Source organism: Pelophylax lessonae, assembly GCF_965119305.1.
Source record: "Pelophylax lessonae genome assembly, chromosome: 4".
Classification (NCBI taxonomy): domain Eukaryota; kingdom Metazoa; phylum Chordata; class Amphibia; order Anura; family Ranidae; genus Pelophylax; species Pelophylax lessonae.
The window spans coordinates 228,266,619-228,284,620 of NC_138771.1; the positions used below are offsets into that span (position 1 = coordinate 228,266,619).

Below are 18,002 nucleotides of genomic sequence, written 5' to 3' on the forward strand. Positions count from 1 at the left end.
CATGTCAGAGGGCACTGAAAGGGGCCACGCTCTCCAGGCTTCTCGGCAGAGTGTGACGAATATCCACATTCTTTCACCGCAGCACGAGAGCAAGCCACTGTCTAAAAGAGAAACAGAAATGTCTGGGTCTGAAGAATCATAAACTAATAACTGATGTGCCAACAAGATGGAACAGCGCATACAACATGGTTGAGAGGTTCTTGGAACAACCTACAGTTTGTGCTACCTTGCTGTCTCCAGGAGTCAGAAAAAGGAGAGTCTGATCTCTGCACTCTCAATGAAACAGATGTGTCAAATCTAGAGGACGCTGTGAGTGCATTAAAGCCAATGAAGGATGCAACCTTGCTGGCGTCAGAAGAGCGCAACCCAATAGTGTCTCTCATTGCCCCTCTAAATGCACAACTGCTCCAGAGCATGACAGACACCATGGGAGACACACCCATGACCCATGAGATCAAAAATGCCATGAAAACAGATATCCTGAAGAGGTACAGCACTGAGGCAGAGAAGAAGATCCTTCATACAGCCTCTGCACTGGATCCTCGCTTTAAGGGACTGCCTTTTATTCTCACAGAGGAGGAGAAATTGGAGATATACAGAGGAGTGACTGAAGAGGCTGCATCTTTGGAGGCAATTTGAATTTCTCTTACGTCCTCCGACAGTCGCCGCCACTTCATAATCTTCACTAATGGGGGTAATTGACCTTTGCTCCGCAGGATTAGCTAGGCAACAAGATTTGTTAATATCAAAGCTTTTAGCATATCACACCCCTAGGGGGTGGTCCCTCAGTCAATACCTCCCTGCTTCCAGCATTCTCAACTCAGTTTTCAATTGCCTAGCTTAGGAGTGGCTGGCTGTTTCCTGTGCTGGGGCTTTCAGTCTCAGCCTTCTATCCTCTGATTTTATTTCAAGTATTTTTCTCTCTCTTTTACTTAGCTGTTTTTTTCTCAGCATTAGTTTAGTTTTTCTTCGGATGAAGATGATCATGCGGAGCTGGGTCTCGGTCTGGCCACCCTGGATCCCAGGGCTGAGGGCCAGGGGTTTCCCCAGCCTGCCATCGAGCATTCAGCTCAGGTTTTCCTGGCATATTGAACGACCCATCCCTGCTCGCTGCAGGGATGCTGCCTGTGAGGTGGCTACCTCAACGGACGCCATTTGCGGTTTCGCACCGCAGTCCACTGCGTCCTGGCTGCGACACTCCCTGTCCTCAGTACAGCGGTTTGGTCACTAGAGAAGGCTCCCCACGCCATCCGGATTGGTAAGTAAATTTCTATGTGGGGACCTGTCTGTTTGGGTGTCAGTCTGTGACTGTGTGACCCTGCATGTCTAAGTGCTGAGCTCCCTGTCAGATTCCTGTGTGGAATAGCTGCCTTTCTGTGGGCTGCGGGGGGGGGGGGGGCTCTCCCACTCTGCTGTGTGAGATGTATGGGGCAGGCTGAGCTCAGACATGCTATGCGACGACCGCTGATGCGGCCCGCCATTTTTTCTTGGCAAACTGTGATGACCAGCCCTGTGTGTTACAGCGCGGTGTTTTGGCGCCAAACGCCGCCATTTTGGCGGCGATTGCTCCTGCAAGCACATGTCGGCGCCATTTTCTTGTTGCCTTGATTCCCTCAGCCGAGCGGCCATATTTGTGAAGCCTTCATAGGCTATATAGGGCGGTCAGTCATTGCATCACTTCCTTTTGCTCTGGAACAGCGATCGGTGGCAGCAGCCTGTGTGGTCTCTCCAGGTTTTTACCTTCCTTATCCTGTATTTCCTTGCTCAGTGCTCCTTATCCCTGCGGGGGTCGGTTCATACAGTAGTGTGCGGTGGGCTGCGCTCGCCGCGGTCTTAAAGGGACAGTACTTTATTTCAGTTGATACTGGGGCATGGATTCTCAGGATTGCAAGTTTCCTCCCACCTTGGTGGGGGGCCAAGGGGCTGCTGCATCCCCCGAGGGGGCTGATCTGGCTGCTGTTGTAGCGAACTTGGCTTCTCAGGTGCAGATGCTAATGGCTGATCGATCCGCAAAACGGCCCAGGTTATCCATTTCCTCTGATTCAGAGGGCGATGGGGCTGCTATGGCTGGAGTGCCCTTCTCAGGGTCTCGTTCATCTCTGGACCTTGTGGGGTCTGAGGGGGAGGCTGAGGTAGAAGGGGTTGATACTTCTCCCCCTGGCTCGCCTGAAGAGCTTGCACTCATGGATGAGTTGATTACTTCTATCAAGGAAACACTGCATCTGCAGGATGAACCGTGTCCTCCTGCTTTGATGTCCTCTTATGGGACAAAAAGGAAACGCAAATCAGCGCAGGTTTTTCCCTGCCCTGCGGAATTTCAGCGCGCTGTTGATGAGCAATGGCGCAATTTAAAGAAGCCTATTTTTGCTTCCATTATGGCAGCCCAAGCTATTGCGGATTGGACGCAGGTGCTCAGGCGCGCCCTGGTGGCTGACTCTGCTCCGCCGACAACGTTGGCTATGGTGGATCAAATTCATCAGGGTGTCATGTATTTGTGCGATGCGGACTTGGATTTAGTCCCTTTGGCTGCACGCCTCTCCAGTGTCGCGGTGTTGAACCGTCGTCCGATATGGCTGAAATGTTGGTCGGTTGACCAATCTTCTCGCAAGACTCTAGCTAATCTTCCCTACACGGGATCTCGCCTTTTTGGCGAGTCTTTGGATTCTCTGATAAAAGGGAATTTCCGGGGGTAAGAGCACTCTCTTAACCCAAACTCGCAAGAATACGTTTGTTCGCGGTAAGAAGAATACCTCGTTTAGGCCCTCTTAGGGGTCCTTTCGTGCCTTTCGGTCGTAATACAAGGGCAAGCCCTTCAAGGGCCAAGGCTCCCAGAAGAAGCCGTGGGCAGGTAAGCAGAAGTCCGGCCAGTCCGGGTCCGCTGCCCATACCAATTCGGCCTGAAGGGGCGCCCTCACCCGGTTCTGGGGTGGGGGGACGTTTGCTCGGTTTTCTTCAACCCTGGCTGGCCCGCATTCGGGACAGGTGGGTTCAGGAAATCGTTCGATCTGGATACAAGATCGAGTTTCTCTCTCGGCCGGCGAGCAGATTTTTTCCCTCAAATCTTCAGCTGTCTCCGGAGCGTTTGCAGGATCTGCACCTGGCGGTGCGGGATCTGCGGGCCCAGGGAGTGGTGGTTCCGGTGCCTCATCGGGACAGATTTCAGGGGTTCTACTCCAATCTGTTCACTGTGCCCAGAAAGGAGGGCAAAGTGCGTCCGATTCTGGACTTGAAAGCTCGGAACCGCTTTGTGCGGGTTCGCAAGTTCCGCATGGAATCCCTGCGCTCAGTGGTGGCTGCCCTGGTTCCGGGGAAATTCATGGCCTCCATCGATCAGAAGGATGCGTACCTTCACATCCCCATTTTCAAGGGTCACCAGAGGTACCTTCGATTCGCCATTGCGGAGGATCACTACCAATTCGTGGCGTTACCCTTCGGTCTCGCTTCGGGTCCTCGGGTTTTCACCAAGGTGCTTGCGCCGGTCCTGGCTTTATTGAGAGCCCAGGGCGTCTCTGTCTTGGGATATCTGGACGATATATTGCTTCGGTCTGCGACCAGTCAGGGCCTGGTGAATGACCTGTCCACCACGATGCAGACTCTGCAGGAGTTTGGTTGGACGATAAATTTTCCAAAATCAACGTTGTGTCCGTCGGTTCGTTTTCCCTACCTGGGGATGATCCTGGACTCTGCTCAAGCGAAGGTCTTCCTGCCGGAAGACAAGCTCCGGACACTTCAGGACGAGGTCAGGTCCCTCAGGGACACTCAGTGCTCGTCCCTCCGGACATGTATGAGATGTCTGGGTCTAATGGTCTCTGCTTTCGAGGCGATTCCCTTCGCCCAGTTTCACACGCGGGGTCTTCAGGCGGAGATCTTGGCCAAGTGGGACGGGCGTCCGCAATCTCTGGATCGGCAGCTTTCGTTGAGCCGCCACACCAGAAGGGGTCTTTTGTGGTGGCTCCAGTCCCCGGCGGTGTCGGGGGGCAAGTCCTTTCGTCCCTTGTCGTGGACGGTGATCACCACGGATGCCAGCGTCGGGCTGGGGTGGTGTTCTGGGCATTCTGTCTGCCCAGGGAACTTGGTCGGAGGTGGAATCCTCCCTTCCGATCAACATTCTGGAATTGCGAGCGATAAACCTTTGCCTTCTGCGTTGGTCGGAACGGCTTCAGGGCCGTCCGGTTCGGGTTCAGACGGACAATGCCACAGCAGTGGCCTACATCAACCATCAAGGGGGCACCAGGAGTGCCCGTGCTGCTCGGGAAGTAAACAGCATTCTGTCGTGGGCCGAGACGCACGTCCCGGCGATAACAGCTGTACACATTCCGGGGGTGGAGAACTGGCAGGCGGACTATCCGAGTTGCCAGACCCTGGACCAGGGGGAATGGTCCCTTCACCCGGATGTCTTCCAGATGTTGTGCGCGAAGTGGGGTCTTCCAGATGTGGACCTGTTCGCGTCTCGTCTGAACAACAAGGTGGAAAGGTTCGTGGCAAGGACGCGCGATCCTCGGGCAGACGCCTCGGACGCGTTAGTGGTGCCCTGGCATCAGTATCGTCTGATGTATGCCTTTCCACCGATTCAGCTGCTGTCCAGGCTGCTTCGCAGACTGGCCTTGGAACCGCACGCGGTGATTCTGGTGGCACCAGACTGGCCTCGCCGGTCTTGGTACGCAGACCTCGTAAATCTGGCAGTCGACGCTCCGTGGCGTCTGCCGCTTCAGGACGACCTTCTGTCTCGAGGGCCGCTATTCCATCCTGCTTTACAGTCGCTGGCTTTAACGGCCTGGCTGTTGAAAGCCAGGTCCTGAAAGACAGGTGTCTCTCCCCTAAGGTCATTCCCACTTTGATCAAGGCTAGAAAAGCCTCTTCGGGAAAAATTTACTGCCGTACTTGGAAAGCGTACTTTGCCTGGTGTGAGTCCAGGGGGTATTCTCCTCGCTCATACTCTGTGTCGAGAGTGTTGGCTTTCCTCCAAACTGGTGTGGACCAGCGTTTGGCGCTGGCCACAATTAAGGGTCAGATTTCTGCGCTGGCCGTTCTTTTTCAGCGCCCAGTGGCGTCTAATTCATTGATTAGCACCTTTGTTCAGGGGGTGCGACATTTGGCCCCTCCTAGGAGGGAACCTTTGCCCCCATGGGACTTGAACTTGGTTCTGTCCGTGTTACAACAGGCTCCCTTTGAAAAGATCAGGGAGATCTCGTTGTCTCTGTTGTCCAAGAAGGTTGCTTTTTGGTGGAGATCACTTCGGCTCGCAGGGTGTCGGAGCTGGCGGCTTTGTCCTGCAGCTCTCCCTACTTGGTGATTCACTTGGATAAGGTGGCCTTGCGACCTCACCCATCCTTTCTTCCGAAAAGGATCTCGGAGTTTCACCTGAATGAGGACACTGTCTTGCCTTCGCTTTGCGCGAAGCCTAAGCATCCGAAGGAGGTGGCTTTGCATACCTTGGATGTTGTTCGGGCGATCAGGGTTTACCTGTCATCGACTTAAGTCCTTTCGCAAGTCGGATTCCCTATTCGTCCTTCCAGAGGGACCTCGGAAGGGCATGGCAGCGTCGGCTGCTACCATCGCCAAATGGATCAGACAGACGATTGTGCAAGCCTATGCTTTGAGGGGGAAGGTTCCTCCTTTCCCTGTGAAGGCGCACTCTACCAGATCTCTGAGTACGTCTTGGGCCTATCGTCATCAGGCTTCTGTGGCCCAGGTGTGTAAGGCAGCGACTTGGTCGTCCGTTCACACCTTCTCGAAATTTTACAAAGTGGATGTTCAGGCATCGGCAGATGCTTCCTTTGGCCGTAAAGTTCTTAGTGCGGCAGTGCCTTAAGGTCCCTTGTTTGGGCCCTTGGCTGTTGGGGTGTTTTTACCCCTGAGTTCCTTGTTCTTCCTGGGTTGTTGCTCCTGTTGAGCACGTTTTCCTGTTGCCAGGTTGGTTCTCTTGCTTTGGTAAGGTTCCTTTCTCTGATGTGGGTACTGCGTTGCTTTATGCGCGGCTGCGTTTTTTCCCACCCCTCATGTCTACACTGCTTTGTGACGTCCCCATTAGTGAAGATTATGAAGTGGCGGCGACTGTCGGAGGACGTAAGAGAAAACTGAATTTTTGTAAAATCTTACCGTAAAATTCCTTTCTCCGAGTCCTCCGACAGTCGCCGCCCCCGCCCCTCTTTTGGGGTTTATGTACTCTACTGCTATGCTACTGAAACTGAGTTGAGAATGCTGGAAGCAGAGAGGTATTGACTGAGGGACCACCCCCTAGGGGTGTGATATGCTAAAAGCTTTGATATTAACAAATCTTGTTGCCTAGCTACTCCTGCAGAGAAAAGGTCAATTACCCCCATTAGTGAAGATTATGAAGTGGCGGCGACTGTCGGAGGACTCAGAGAAAGGAATTTTACGGTAAGATTTTACAAAAATTCAGTTTTCATCATGTTTCCTCCCTGACGGCTAGTAGCTCAGCTACATTGTGTTGTGTTAGCCCCGCTTCACTAATGCTATGCGGGAACTGCTCAAATTAGCGGTTTCCACACCCCATCAGAATGACTCACACTCAGTCTTTCAGGCAGTTCAGTGTGTGCTCTTTTTATATCATCATCTTTTGTTCAAACACAGATTACATCTAATTGAAGGACAAATGTGGATGAAGTGCCTAGGGAAAAAGTAACTCTGGAAGAAAAAACACCCATTGAGGACCGCCATTCTCCTCCCAAAAGAAAGGCCACATTGCTGCTCATGACTTTGCTAGGACAGTCTTTCATGGACGTTGAAGGTGCAATAGAACCCAAGACCCCCTATGCCAAGGCAGAAGAGGAAATGGGAAAATATTGTAAAGCCCCACCTCTGCCTCTCACTGAGGATCCTTTGAAATGGTGGCGTGAGCATGCGGTCATATTTCCCCTCCTCTCTCAGCTGTCAAAGCAATACTTGTGTATCCCAGGTACAAGTGTATCAGAGCAGGGTTTTCTCTACTGCAGGAGATGTGATAACTGCAAAAAGAATCACCCTCAAACCAGAGCATGTGGATCAACTAGTGTTCTTACAGAAAAATCTACATGTTCCCAAATGCTAAGTACTGCAGTAATTACTAATTCATGTATTTTTTATGATTTTTGTCACATCCAGAAGTGCCGTCTGGTCTGCCCACTGCCAGTCACACCAGTGTTGTTTTATAGCTTTATAGCACTGAGATGGTTTGTTTTTGAAGATTGTCGATATTCCGTTGTTTCACACTAAAAGTGTCTAGGGGTTCATTTAACCCTCAACCAAAAAAATACTAAGTGTTTTCCTTCAAGACAACTGACACCAAGCCACGGTGCCACCATTATAAGAAGGAAAATCATTGAGAGAAAAAAAAAAAATCTTAAATTGAAGCTTAACACACCAGTAAATCTTATCTTATTGGATCACAAATAATACAACAATATTTTTGGTATTGGATGTTACTTGTATGTGTAATATTACTATATTTGTGAGTTTGTGATTGTGACCCCCATAAGGATTTCCGCAAGGTTAAGCTTCAGTTGACAATTTACTCTGTCAAGGATTTACCTTCCTTTAGCCACTTAAGCCCCGGAAGATTTTACCCCCTTCCTGACCAAGGCCTATTTTGCGATTCGGCACTGCGTGATTTTAACAGACAATTGCGCGGTCGTGCGACGCTGTACCCAAATGAAATTGACGTCCACTTTTCCCACAAACTGAGCTTTCTTTTGGTGGCATTTGATCACCTGTGCGATTTGATCATGCGATATAAACAAAAAAAGAGCGACAATTTTGCAAAAATAACATTTTTCAAATTTTTTCACATGAAATTCCCCAAAAAAAAAAAATTCAAAAATCAAAATTTTTTAACATTTTAGGCCAATTTTTTTTCTGCTACATTGGTTTGGTAAAAAAAAAAATAAGCGTATTTTGATTGGTTTGCGCAAAAGTTATTGCATTTACTAACTAAGGGAAAGATTTTTGTCATTTTTATTTTTTTTTTTAACGAGTAATCTGCGATTTGTTTTGCGGGACTGCGACATTGTGGCGAACAGATCGGACCCTTGACTGACATTTTTGACACTTTTGGGGGTACCAATGACATTACTACAGTAATCAGTGCTATACATATGCACTGTTACTGTAAAAATGACACTGGCAGGGAAGGGGTTAACATTATTGGAGAAGGAGGGGTTAAGTGTGTCCCTAGGGGCGTGCTTCTAACTGTGCAGGGATGTGGCTGCTTGTGTAACTACAGAGATGTACGATCCTGCATAGCAGGACCGTATGATCTCTGCACTTACACAGGGGAGAATGACAGGCGGCTTTGTTTACATTAGCCGCCTGCCTTTCTCCCGCTGTAACGGACGATGGCGAGTGACCGGCGGACATCGGGTCTGCCGGTCACATGCGTGGGGATCCCAGTGAGCGAGTGGGGGCGGGAGCGCCCCTCCGGCAGCGCGCGCTCGCCCCCTATTGGCTCGCAGGAGAGTGACGTACCCATACGTCACTTTGCCTGCACGGGGCTGACCGCCGCAGTATATGTACTTGCGGCGGTCGGCAAACAGTTAATGGTGGCTTGGCTTCAGTTACAGATGTAATCGAGGTGGTAGAGTGCAGCTAACGTTTTCTGTAATGAGACTGACTGACTGTTGTGACAAGAGCTTATAACACAGCTCTAGCATCAACACACACTGTTTAGTTGACTGACAGTGGCAAACAATCATCACAGTGAACCTAGAACATTTTGTATATATTTTTTTTTTTACAGCTTTTCTGGCACTAGAAACGGAGAATGGCTTGTTTTCAAAGATGGTTCATTTTAAATGTTCACACAAAGTGTCTGTAGGGGGTTCCCTCAACCAAACAAATACTAAAAAGGTAAAAAAGTATCTAGACAACTGAAGGCAATCCAGCCACGGTACAGGAAGGAACATCCTTGAAAGATTAAATCATACATTGAAGCTTAAAACCTTGATTATATTTTTACTGGATCACAAATACACACAAACCTGACCTAACCTCATGCGCCTTGAGTTGTAGCAGTGCCAAACCTTTCTCATGATTCCGATTCAGACAATTGTGTGTTGCGTGTATATTTGTGATCCCATAAAGATTGACTCAAGGTTTAAGCTTCAGTTGATGATTTACTCTGTCAAGGGTTTTCCTTCTTCTAATGGTGGCTTGGCTTCAGTTAGGTTTAATTGTGGTAGACTGCAGGACAGGTAAAGTTTTCTGTAAAGTGACAACTCGAGAGCTTATATAATTTTTAACTCACTTGAGTTGACTGGCAGTGGCAAACAAAGATCACAGTGAACCTGGAAGCTCTGCAGCACTATGTTCCAGGTTCACCTTGATGTTTGCTACTAGTCAGGAAGTGCTCTGTTTTGTAAAGGACAGGTTATGGCACACCTGAAATTTATTGCAACGCATATTCACATAAAGGATTTACAGTATATGTTTTGTGGGAATTTATGATGACCACTTTGACAATATTAGCTAGGCTGGCTGGCTGGATCCTATCTTGGCTTTCAAGTAGATCTATAGGCAAAGCTTCTTTTTCATTTTGGATAGAGCATAGGTCAGCAACCCGCGGCTCCGGAGCCGCATGCGGCTCTTTTGAACCTTTGCTGCGGCTCCGGGGCGGATGCTAGCGAGGGGAGGAGGCGCACTGTGCGCCCCGACACTCCCCACTGTGGCGCTGTCTTGGCTGTGACATCACGTGGGGGGTGGTGCGTGCGTTGGTCACGCACCACCCCGACGTCACCTTCCCACCCGCTGTAAGAGAGGAGGGCAGCGGCGCGCATGCAGTTCGAAGAAGACGTCCGTCCAGACTCCCGTCAGCAGCAGCATGCCAGGCACCAGTGTGAGGTAAGTGAAGTGATCCCTCGGGGGGGGCCCACACACTGCTTTGAAGGGGGCACGCATGCACGCTGGTCTCTGCATTGAAAGGGGGGATGTATGCTGGGCACTGCATTGAAAGGGGCATGTATGCTGGTCACTGCATTGAAAGGGGCATGTATGCTGGTCACTGCATTGAAAGGAGCATGTATGCTGGTCACTGCATTGAAAGGGGCATGTATGCTGGTCACTGCATTGAAAGGGGCATGTATGCTGGTCACTGCATTGAAAGGGGCATGTATGCTGGTCACTGCATTGAAAGGGGCATGCATGCTGGTCACTGCATTGAAAGGGGCATGTACGCTGGTCTCTGCATTGAAGGGGGCATGTACGCTGGTCACTGCATTGAAGGGGGCATGCATGCTGGTCACTGCATTGAAGGGGGCATGTACGCTAGTCTCTGCATTGTTGTATGATCTTTGGGCATAGCAAATTTTGCTATGGGGCCCTGTGATTTCTAATTACGTCCCTGTTTTCGACCCCTCGGTAGGTTTTTGTAGGCTTTGCGGCTCCCAGTTTTTTTTTTCCTTCGGAAACGGGTCCAAGTGGCTCTTTAGGTCTTAAAGGTTGCAGACCCCTGGGATAGAGCAAGGGAAGGTTATTTAATTATTACACATGTAAGGTTTATTTTTGCCAGGTTTGCCCCATTGTGGAAATTTACCTTCACTTTCTGTCTCAAACTGAAAGTGAGGGGAAATCCCAACAACACCACAATATTTGGTGGTTTTTCATTTTACTTTCAATGATGATAATGGTAAAAACACAGGACAAATAGAGAGGGTGAATCTCTCCAGCGTGGACAACAGACAGCAATAAACACTGACAGATGTTCTAATACATCTCCTCTCCTCCACTCTATCCAAAATCAAACAATAAGTTTTGCCTTTAGTTGTACTTTAAAAGGTTTAGACATTATATTATTTTCTTTTATGAAGGAGTAAACTGCACTAATACAGTTTGATGCCATACTATTTTACTGTTACTTCTAGTAAATAGTGTTGTCTGTCTCTGCTATTTTCAGACTTTCCTATATGTATGCTGATGCACTATGCAGGGCTTGCAGGCCATGCCAGGGTCCAGGGAAGTGTCCTTTAACCACTTTAAGACCGGAAGATTTTCCTGCTTAACGTCCAGGCCACTATTTTCAACTTGGCACTGCGCGACTTTGACAATTGCGCGGTCATTCAAACGCCGTACCCAAGCGAAATTTACATCCTTTTTTTTCCCCACAAACAGAGCTTTCTTTTGGTGGAATTTGATCACCTCTGCGCTTTTCATTTTTTGCGATAAAAAAAGAGCGAATGTCTTGCGAAAAAATTGACATTTTCTACTTTGACAGTAAAAAATATCCAATATATTCAATTTTTGTCATATATTTAGGCCAAAATGTATTTACCTACATGTCTTTGACAAAAAAATTCTCAATGAGCGCATTTTTACCACTTTAAGACCGGAAGATTTTACCCCATTCCTGACCAGGCTATATTTTGCTATTCGGCACTGCGTTACTTTAACGGACTATTGCGCGGTCATGTGACACTGTACCCAAATTTAATTTATTTCCTTTTTTCCCCCCCACAAATAGAGCTTTCTTTTGGTGGTATTTGATCACCTGTGCCGATTTTTAATTTTTGAAAAAAAGTGACAATTTTGAAAAAAAAAAAATAATATGTTTCACATTCTGATCTAGAACATTACCCCAAAAAAATGTATAAATCAAATTTTTTTTTTAACATTTTAGTGGTTAAAAAAAAAAAAAAAAATAAGCGTATTTTGATTGGTTTGCGCAAAAGTCATTGCGTTTACTAACTACGGGAAAGATATGTCATTTTTATTGTTCATTTTATTTTTTTTTTACTAGTAATGGCAGCGATCTGCGATTTTTTTTTGCGGGACTGTGACATTGCGGTGGACAGATCGGACCCCTGACACTTTTGGGGGGGACCAGTGACATTACTACAGTAATTAGTGCTATAAATTTGCACCGTTATTGTAATAATGACACTGGCAGGGAAGGGGTTAACACTGTTGGTGATCAAAGGGGTTAAATGTGTGCCTCATGCTTACTGACGTGTGTGGGGGAGGGGATTGTGTGACACAGATCGAAGGTTCAGCTATGCTGAATCTTGTGATCTGTCCCTGCCTGTCACAGAGGAGATCCGCCCGCTTTGTTTACACAAAGCGGATTTCCTCAGTCTTTCCCCGACGATCGGGGAAGAACGGCGGTGATCACCGCCTCTCCTCCCCTGGCCCGACTCCCGCTGTGTCAGATTACAGCGGGAGCGAGCCTCCGGCGGCACACACGGTCTACGTCGCTGGACCCAGCCGAGCCGCTCTGCTGCAGTAGCAGTGGTTAAGAGCAGATGAAAATAAAAAATTATTCATAAATTTTTGACTGCTTGATTTTTTTTTTTTTTTTTTTTTATATATATATATATAGTTTTGAAAACTATTGGGCAGTGGGCTGGGCATGGACAGTAATTGTGATGCATCGCGGAATCAAATCGTTGACATGATAATCGTAATCGAATCGTGAGTCCAGTGAAGATGCGCAGCCCTACTATCCCAGGAACCTTACAGAGTGGGGATAGCAGGGGAGACCCCAGGGGTCTCCACGCGCTCGCTAGCTGCGCGGGGGGCACTGGATCTAGATTATCCAGCCCGTCGCCCGGCCGTTGACTGTAAATCTCACAAGAGGAAAAAAAAAAAAAAGATGCAAGGAAGGAGAGAAAAAATGCTAGAACCAGAGATCCCAGATGGGAGCCTAGGTCCTTACTCCTGACTAGACAGATTAAAATGGATTACCTAGAGAACGAGGGGGGTTATATACCAGCTAAGAATGGCCCATGGGCATAGTCAGGTGTTTTTTGTTCTGCCTAGGCCTACTGTTGGAGGAGGCAACATAACTCCATAGTTAAGATCTATGGAGCGCTGTGTCCGTCGATGAAAAAAAAAAAAAAAAAAAAGTTGTTTTTCCTCTAAATTTTCAGTATTTTTTTGCTTATTTAGCAACAAATAAAAAAACCCAGTGAATAAATACCACCAAAAAAAAAAAAAAAAGAAGAAGGAGCTCCATTAAACCTACGTTTTTGGCGACAGAGGTTTGGAACCCAAAGTATTTGTGTTGGGAGTAATGTTGGTTTACTATATTCACCTTTGTGTCCTCAATTTTGAATAGAAAAAAATAGGTAAATAGCATTTGTGAGTCAGCCTGAGTTGGAGGGATTTTCCCACTAACTGAAAACAAAGAACTGTATACATTTTGATCAGGATGGGTGAAGAACATACTTACAGACACAGTTAGGGATTCTTCAAAATCTTTATGGCTCACCAACTGAACATTTCCGTCTTCATAATAATGGACCTATGTAAAATATACAAGATCATGTTTTATACTAGAAAAGCATTACCTGGTGAAGAATTTAATGAAACAGCATTTAGATGTGCAAACAATTACAAAAACAGTAATTTACTAATGCCATTCAGCAAACACCAACTGTATTTAAAGCCAACTTCATTTTAAAAGGCAGTGATGCACTGGTTAAACACTTCTCTGGAGTAGGGATGCAGGTGTTCAAAGTGTTTCTACTTTATCTGATAAAATACTTCTCTATTGTAACAGTTCACAATTTAACATAGTCCAAGTCCTGTGTAATCCACCATAGCCAGAATTGGTATTTCACCAGGACTCAGTATATGTATATCACCAAAAGTATTGGGACACTTGCCTTTACACGCACATTAATTTTATTGAGATACTGGTCTTAGTCCTTGGGGTTCAATACGGTGTTGGCCTACTCTTCGCAGCTATAACAGCTTCAACTCTTCTGGGAAAGCTGTCCACAAGGTTTAGGAGTGTGTCTATGGGAAGATTTGACCATTCTTCCAGAAGCACATTTGTAGGATCCGGCACTGATGTGGACGAGAAGCCCTGGCTTGCAGTCTCTGCTCTAATTTATCCCAAAGGTGTTCTATCAGGTTGAGGTCAGGACTCTGTGCAGGCCAGTCAAGTTCCTCCACCCCAAACTCGCTCATCCAGGTCTTTATGGACCTTGCTTTGTGCACTGGTGTGCAGTCATGTTGGAACAGGAAGGGCTATCCCCAAACTGTTACCACAAAGTTGGGAGCATGAAATTGCCCAAAATGTCTTGGTATGCTGACGCCCTAAGAGTTCCGTTCCCTGGAACCAAGCCCAACCTCTGAAAAAACAACCCCACGCGATAATTCACCTCCACCAAATGATTTGGGCCAGTGGATAAAGACATGGATGATTGAGTTTGGGGTGGAAGAACTTGACTGGCCTGCACAGAGTCCTGACCTCAACTCGATAGAACACCTTTGGGATGAATTTGAGCAGACTACGAGCCAGGCCTTAGACCACATCAGTGTCTGGCCTTACAAATTTGTTTCTGGAAGAATGATCAAACATTCCCATAAACACACTTCTAAACCTTGTGAACAGCCTTCCCAGAAGAGTTGAAGCGGTTATAGCTGCAAAGGGTGAGGCAACTCAATATTGAATCCTACAGGCCAAGACTGGGATGCCATTAAAGTTCATGTGCGTGTAAAGGCAGGCGTCCAAATACTTTTGGTATTATAATGTATATCTTTAAGTGTTAGCTGAAGAAGCTTCGCTATTTATTCATGTAGCTTTCTCAGCAGATTAGGAAGCGTCTTCGTTGAGAAGTGAAACATCTTTAGCATTACAGAACATCAGCAGACTCAGAATAGTGCCAGCTTCAAAATTAAACACCCTTTAGTGAATTGTGTGGTCTAACTGGATAATCACGATCTCTAAATACAATTTTTTCAAACATACCATAAAGCAGTAAAAAGGAACTTTCACGATGTGTAAATTAAGCAAAAAAACTGACAGCAATGGATGAAGGGAAAGCGGTTTTAAATACCTCCGGATCGCCCACTGTGTATATTTGTCCGTAATTTGATGGTAATTACCGGGGGTATGGCAGCAACTAGCTGCCAAAACCCCAGTATTTTTTATTTTTTTTTTTTTTTTTAAAAACAGCAGGCGATCCGGAATCTGATAAAAGTGATCCCAGTGGCGGATTCAACACGGGATCACTTTTATGGGCAGCAGGAGAGGTGCCCCCCCTCCCACCGCTTCCCGGTCATTTTCCCCACTTACCAGGGCCGTCAGTAATGGCGAAAACGATCTGATTCGGATGCACGAATGGGGAGGAAGTCGAGTGAGGGCAAGATAGCCCCTACTCGACTATGCCCCTGAGGGACCAGAGCCAAGTCAAACGCCACTTCCCCCCCAAACAGCCTTAAAGGGCCTATTTTGGGCCACTTCCCCCCCAAACAGCCTTAAAGGGCCTATTATGGGCAGTCCCTGGGGGTATACCCTCTCTCTTTCCTGCATAGGATGTCAGTTTTGTATCAAAGCAGTGTCAGAAAAGCACACCAACCCAAAAAAAAAAAATAGAGGGGGCGGGTACTGCGTCCATCTATGAACCTAAGAGAAAAGGATTTTACGGTACGTCAATAATCCAGTTTTCTCTATCGTTCATTGACGGACGCAGTCCTCTGATGCATATCAGTAAGGACGTCCCAAAGCAGTACCCAAATGAGGGGTGGGAACAGCAGAAGAAAAAACAGTCCCCATGGCCAACCAGGCAACACGGGACTCATCAGAACCAGATGAGGTCCACCTGAAAACAAACAGAAAAACACCCTCTAGGAAGGACAAGGGGCTCCTTAAACCGCAGCCTGCAAAACCTTGCGGCCAAAAGGAGGCATCCGCAGATGCCAGCACATCCACCTTATAAAATTTGGTAAAGGTGTGAACTAGGGATAGACCGATATGGTTTTTTCAGGGCCGATACTGATATTTTGGTCAAAACGTATCGGCCGATATTTTGTACATTTAAAGTTTTGAAAAATAAAGAATTTTTGACACAAATCTGGTACTGAACATGGTAAATTTTTGTTTAATACCCAATGGCTGGCAGGCACCCTGTGGTGGGTGGTTGGCTAGCTGGCAGGCACCATGTGGATGTGGGTGGCAGGTACAGGGCCTGTGGATGTGGGTGGCTGGCAGCCATCGTGCTGCTGTGGGTGGGTGTATGGCTGTGATACACTCCCCGAGACTAGTCCCGACTCCAGACGAGGCTGTCCAAGGAGAGGGAGGCGGCCTAAGAAGGCAGAATGACGTCACAAAAATATCGGCCAGTTCCGGGGCTGAATAATCGGGGAAAGTGCATATCGGCCCCCGATATATCGGCCTTGCCAATAATCGGTCTATCCCTAGTGTGGACAACCATGTCGTCGCCTTGCACACCTGAAGCACAGATGCCTGATGGCGAAAAGCCCAGGAAGCACTAAGCGCATAAGTAGAATGCGCCTTGACAGGGAAAGGTGGACACTGACCCTTAATGGAATAAGCCTACACCACTGTCTGCCTGATTAATCTGGAAATAGTCGCAGCAGATGCAGGCAGCCCTTTCTTTGGGCCATCCATGAGCACAAAGAGGGAGTCAGACTTGCGAAAAGACTCAGTAGATGCCAAATACACCTCGAGCGCCCAAACAACATCCAGGATAAGCAGAACAAATTCCTTAGGAGGTTTTGACTTCGGACATAAGGAAGGTAACACAATGTCCTCATTTAAGTGAAAACTGGAAACCACCTTTGGCAAGGACGGATGCGGCCGAAGTACCACCTTGTCCCTGTGAACCACCAGACAGGGAGAACGACAGGACAACGGCGCCAGTTCCGACACCCTGCGCGCACAAGTGATAGCCACCAGGAAAGCCACCTTCTGAGACAAGGCAAGCAGTGGAACCTCCGGAATATTCTCAAAGAGAGGCCTCTGGAGAACCGACAGCACCAAATTAAGGTCCCATGGCGGTAATGGAGGTCGCACCAGAGGTACTAAGTGTCGCACCCCCTGGGTGAAGCTACTCACCAGGGAATGGGAGGCCAATGGCTTCTGGAAGAAAAAACAGCCAAGGTCGAGACCCTTGATAGTACGTACTCAAGGCCAACATTTGATCAACTCCCTGTTGAAGGAAAGCCAAGATCCGAGCCACCGAATAGGAGCGAGGGTGGGTCCCAAGGGACTCACACCACGCAATGTACGACTTCCATGTACGATGATAAATCTTCCTAGAAGTCACCTTTCTCGCTTTTAGGAGAGTGGGAATCACTGAAGCAGACAATCCCGTCCTTCAGCACCTGGCTTTCAACAGCCAAGCCGTTCAAAGCCACGGGGCGTCTGCGACAAGCCTGACCAGGTCAGCGTACCAAGCGCGACGAGGCCAATCCGGAGCCACAGGAATGATCGGAATTCCTTCTGCCTCTATTCTGCGAAGAAGTCTTGGCAGCAACTTGAGAGGAGGAAAAGGCGTACATCAGCCAGGACTGGCCCCAAGGGGCCACCAGCGCATCTGCGGTGTCTGCCAAAGGGTCCCGAGAGCGGGCCACAAGCCTCTGCATCTTCCTGTTGAGGCGAGATGCCAACAGATCCACGTCCGGAGTGCCCCAGCAAAGGCACAACTGCTGAAACATCTCTGGATGCAGGGACCACTCCCCTGCATCTAAGGCCTGGCGGCTGAGGTAATCAGCCTGCCAATTTTCCACTCCCGGAATGAAGATAGCGGAGAGAGCTGGAACATGGCGCTCCGCCAAACGTAGAATGCCTGCCACTTCCAGGGCTGCAAGGACACTCTTGGTGCCCCCTTGGTGATTGACATAAGCCACGGCTGTGGCATTGTCAGATTGAATGCGCACTGGACAACCCTCCAAACATTCGGTCCAGTGCACCAGGCAAAGCCGGATCGCTCTCAGCTCCAGGACATTGATCAGCAATAGAGATTCCTCCAGGGACCAGACTCCCTGATCCGAGTCCTGATTGAGGACAACCCCCCCACCCGGACAGATCCTCATCCGTGGTGACAATTGTCCAGTATATAGGGAGAAAGGATTTCCTGGACTGAAGCACTGGGGACTGAAGCCACAAGACCAGGGACTCCCTGGTCCTGTGGCTTAACCGAATCCGCAGGTCCAGAGAATACGGGTGTTTGTCCCACTTGAGAAGAATTTCCCTTTGAAGAACTCTCGTGTGGAACGGACGGCCGGACATCAACAGATGAACCGCCGACTAGAGCTTCTGGAGT

General features: G+C 48.2%; 1 protein-coding gene across 1 annotated transcript in view; it reads right to left on the reverse strand.

Annotated features, from left to right (window-relative positions):
- Positions 1 to 18,002, reverse strand: part of LOC309553844 (F-actin-capping protein subunit alpha-2-like) — an 88,749-nt gene that overhangs the window by 21,498 nt on the left and 49,249 nt on the right. The window contains exon 8 of the mRNA XM_082255310.1: positions 13,157 to 13,228. Within this exon, the coding sequence (XP_082111436.1) occupies positions 13,157 to 13,228 (72 nt within the window). The remainder of the gene's footprint in view (positions 1 to 13,156; positions 13,229 to 18,002) is intronic.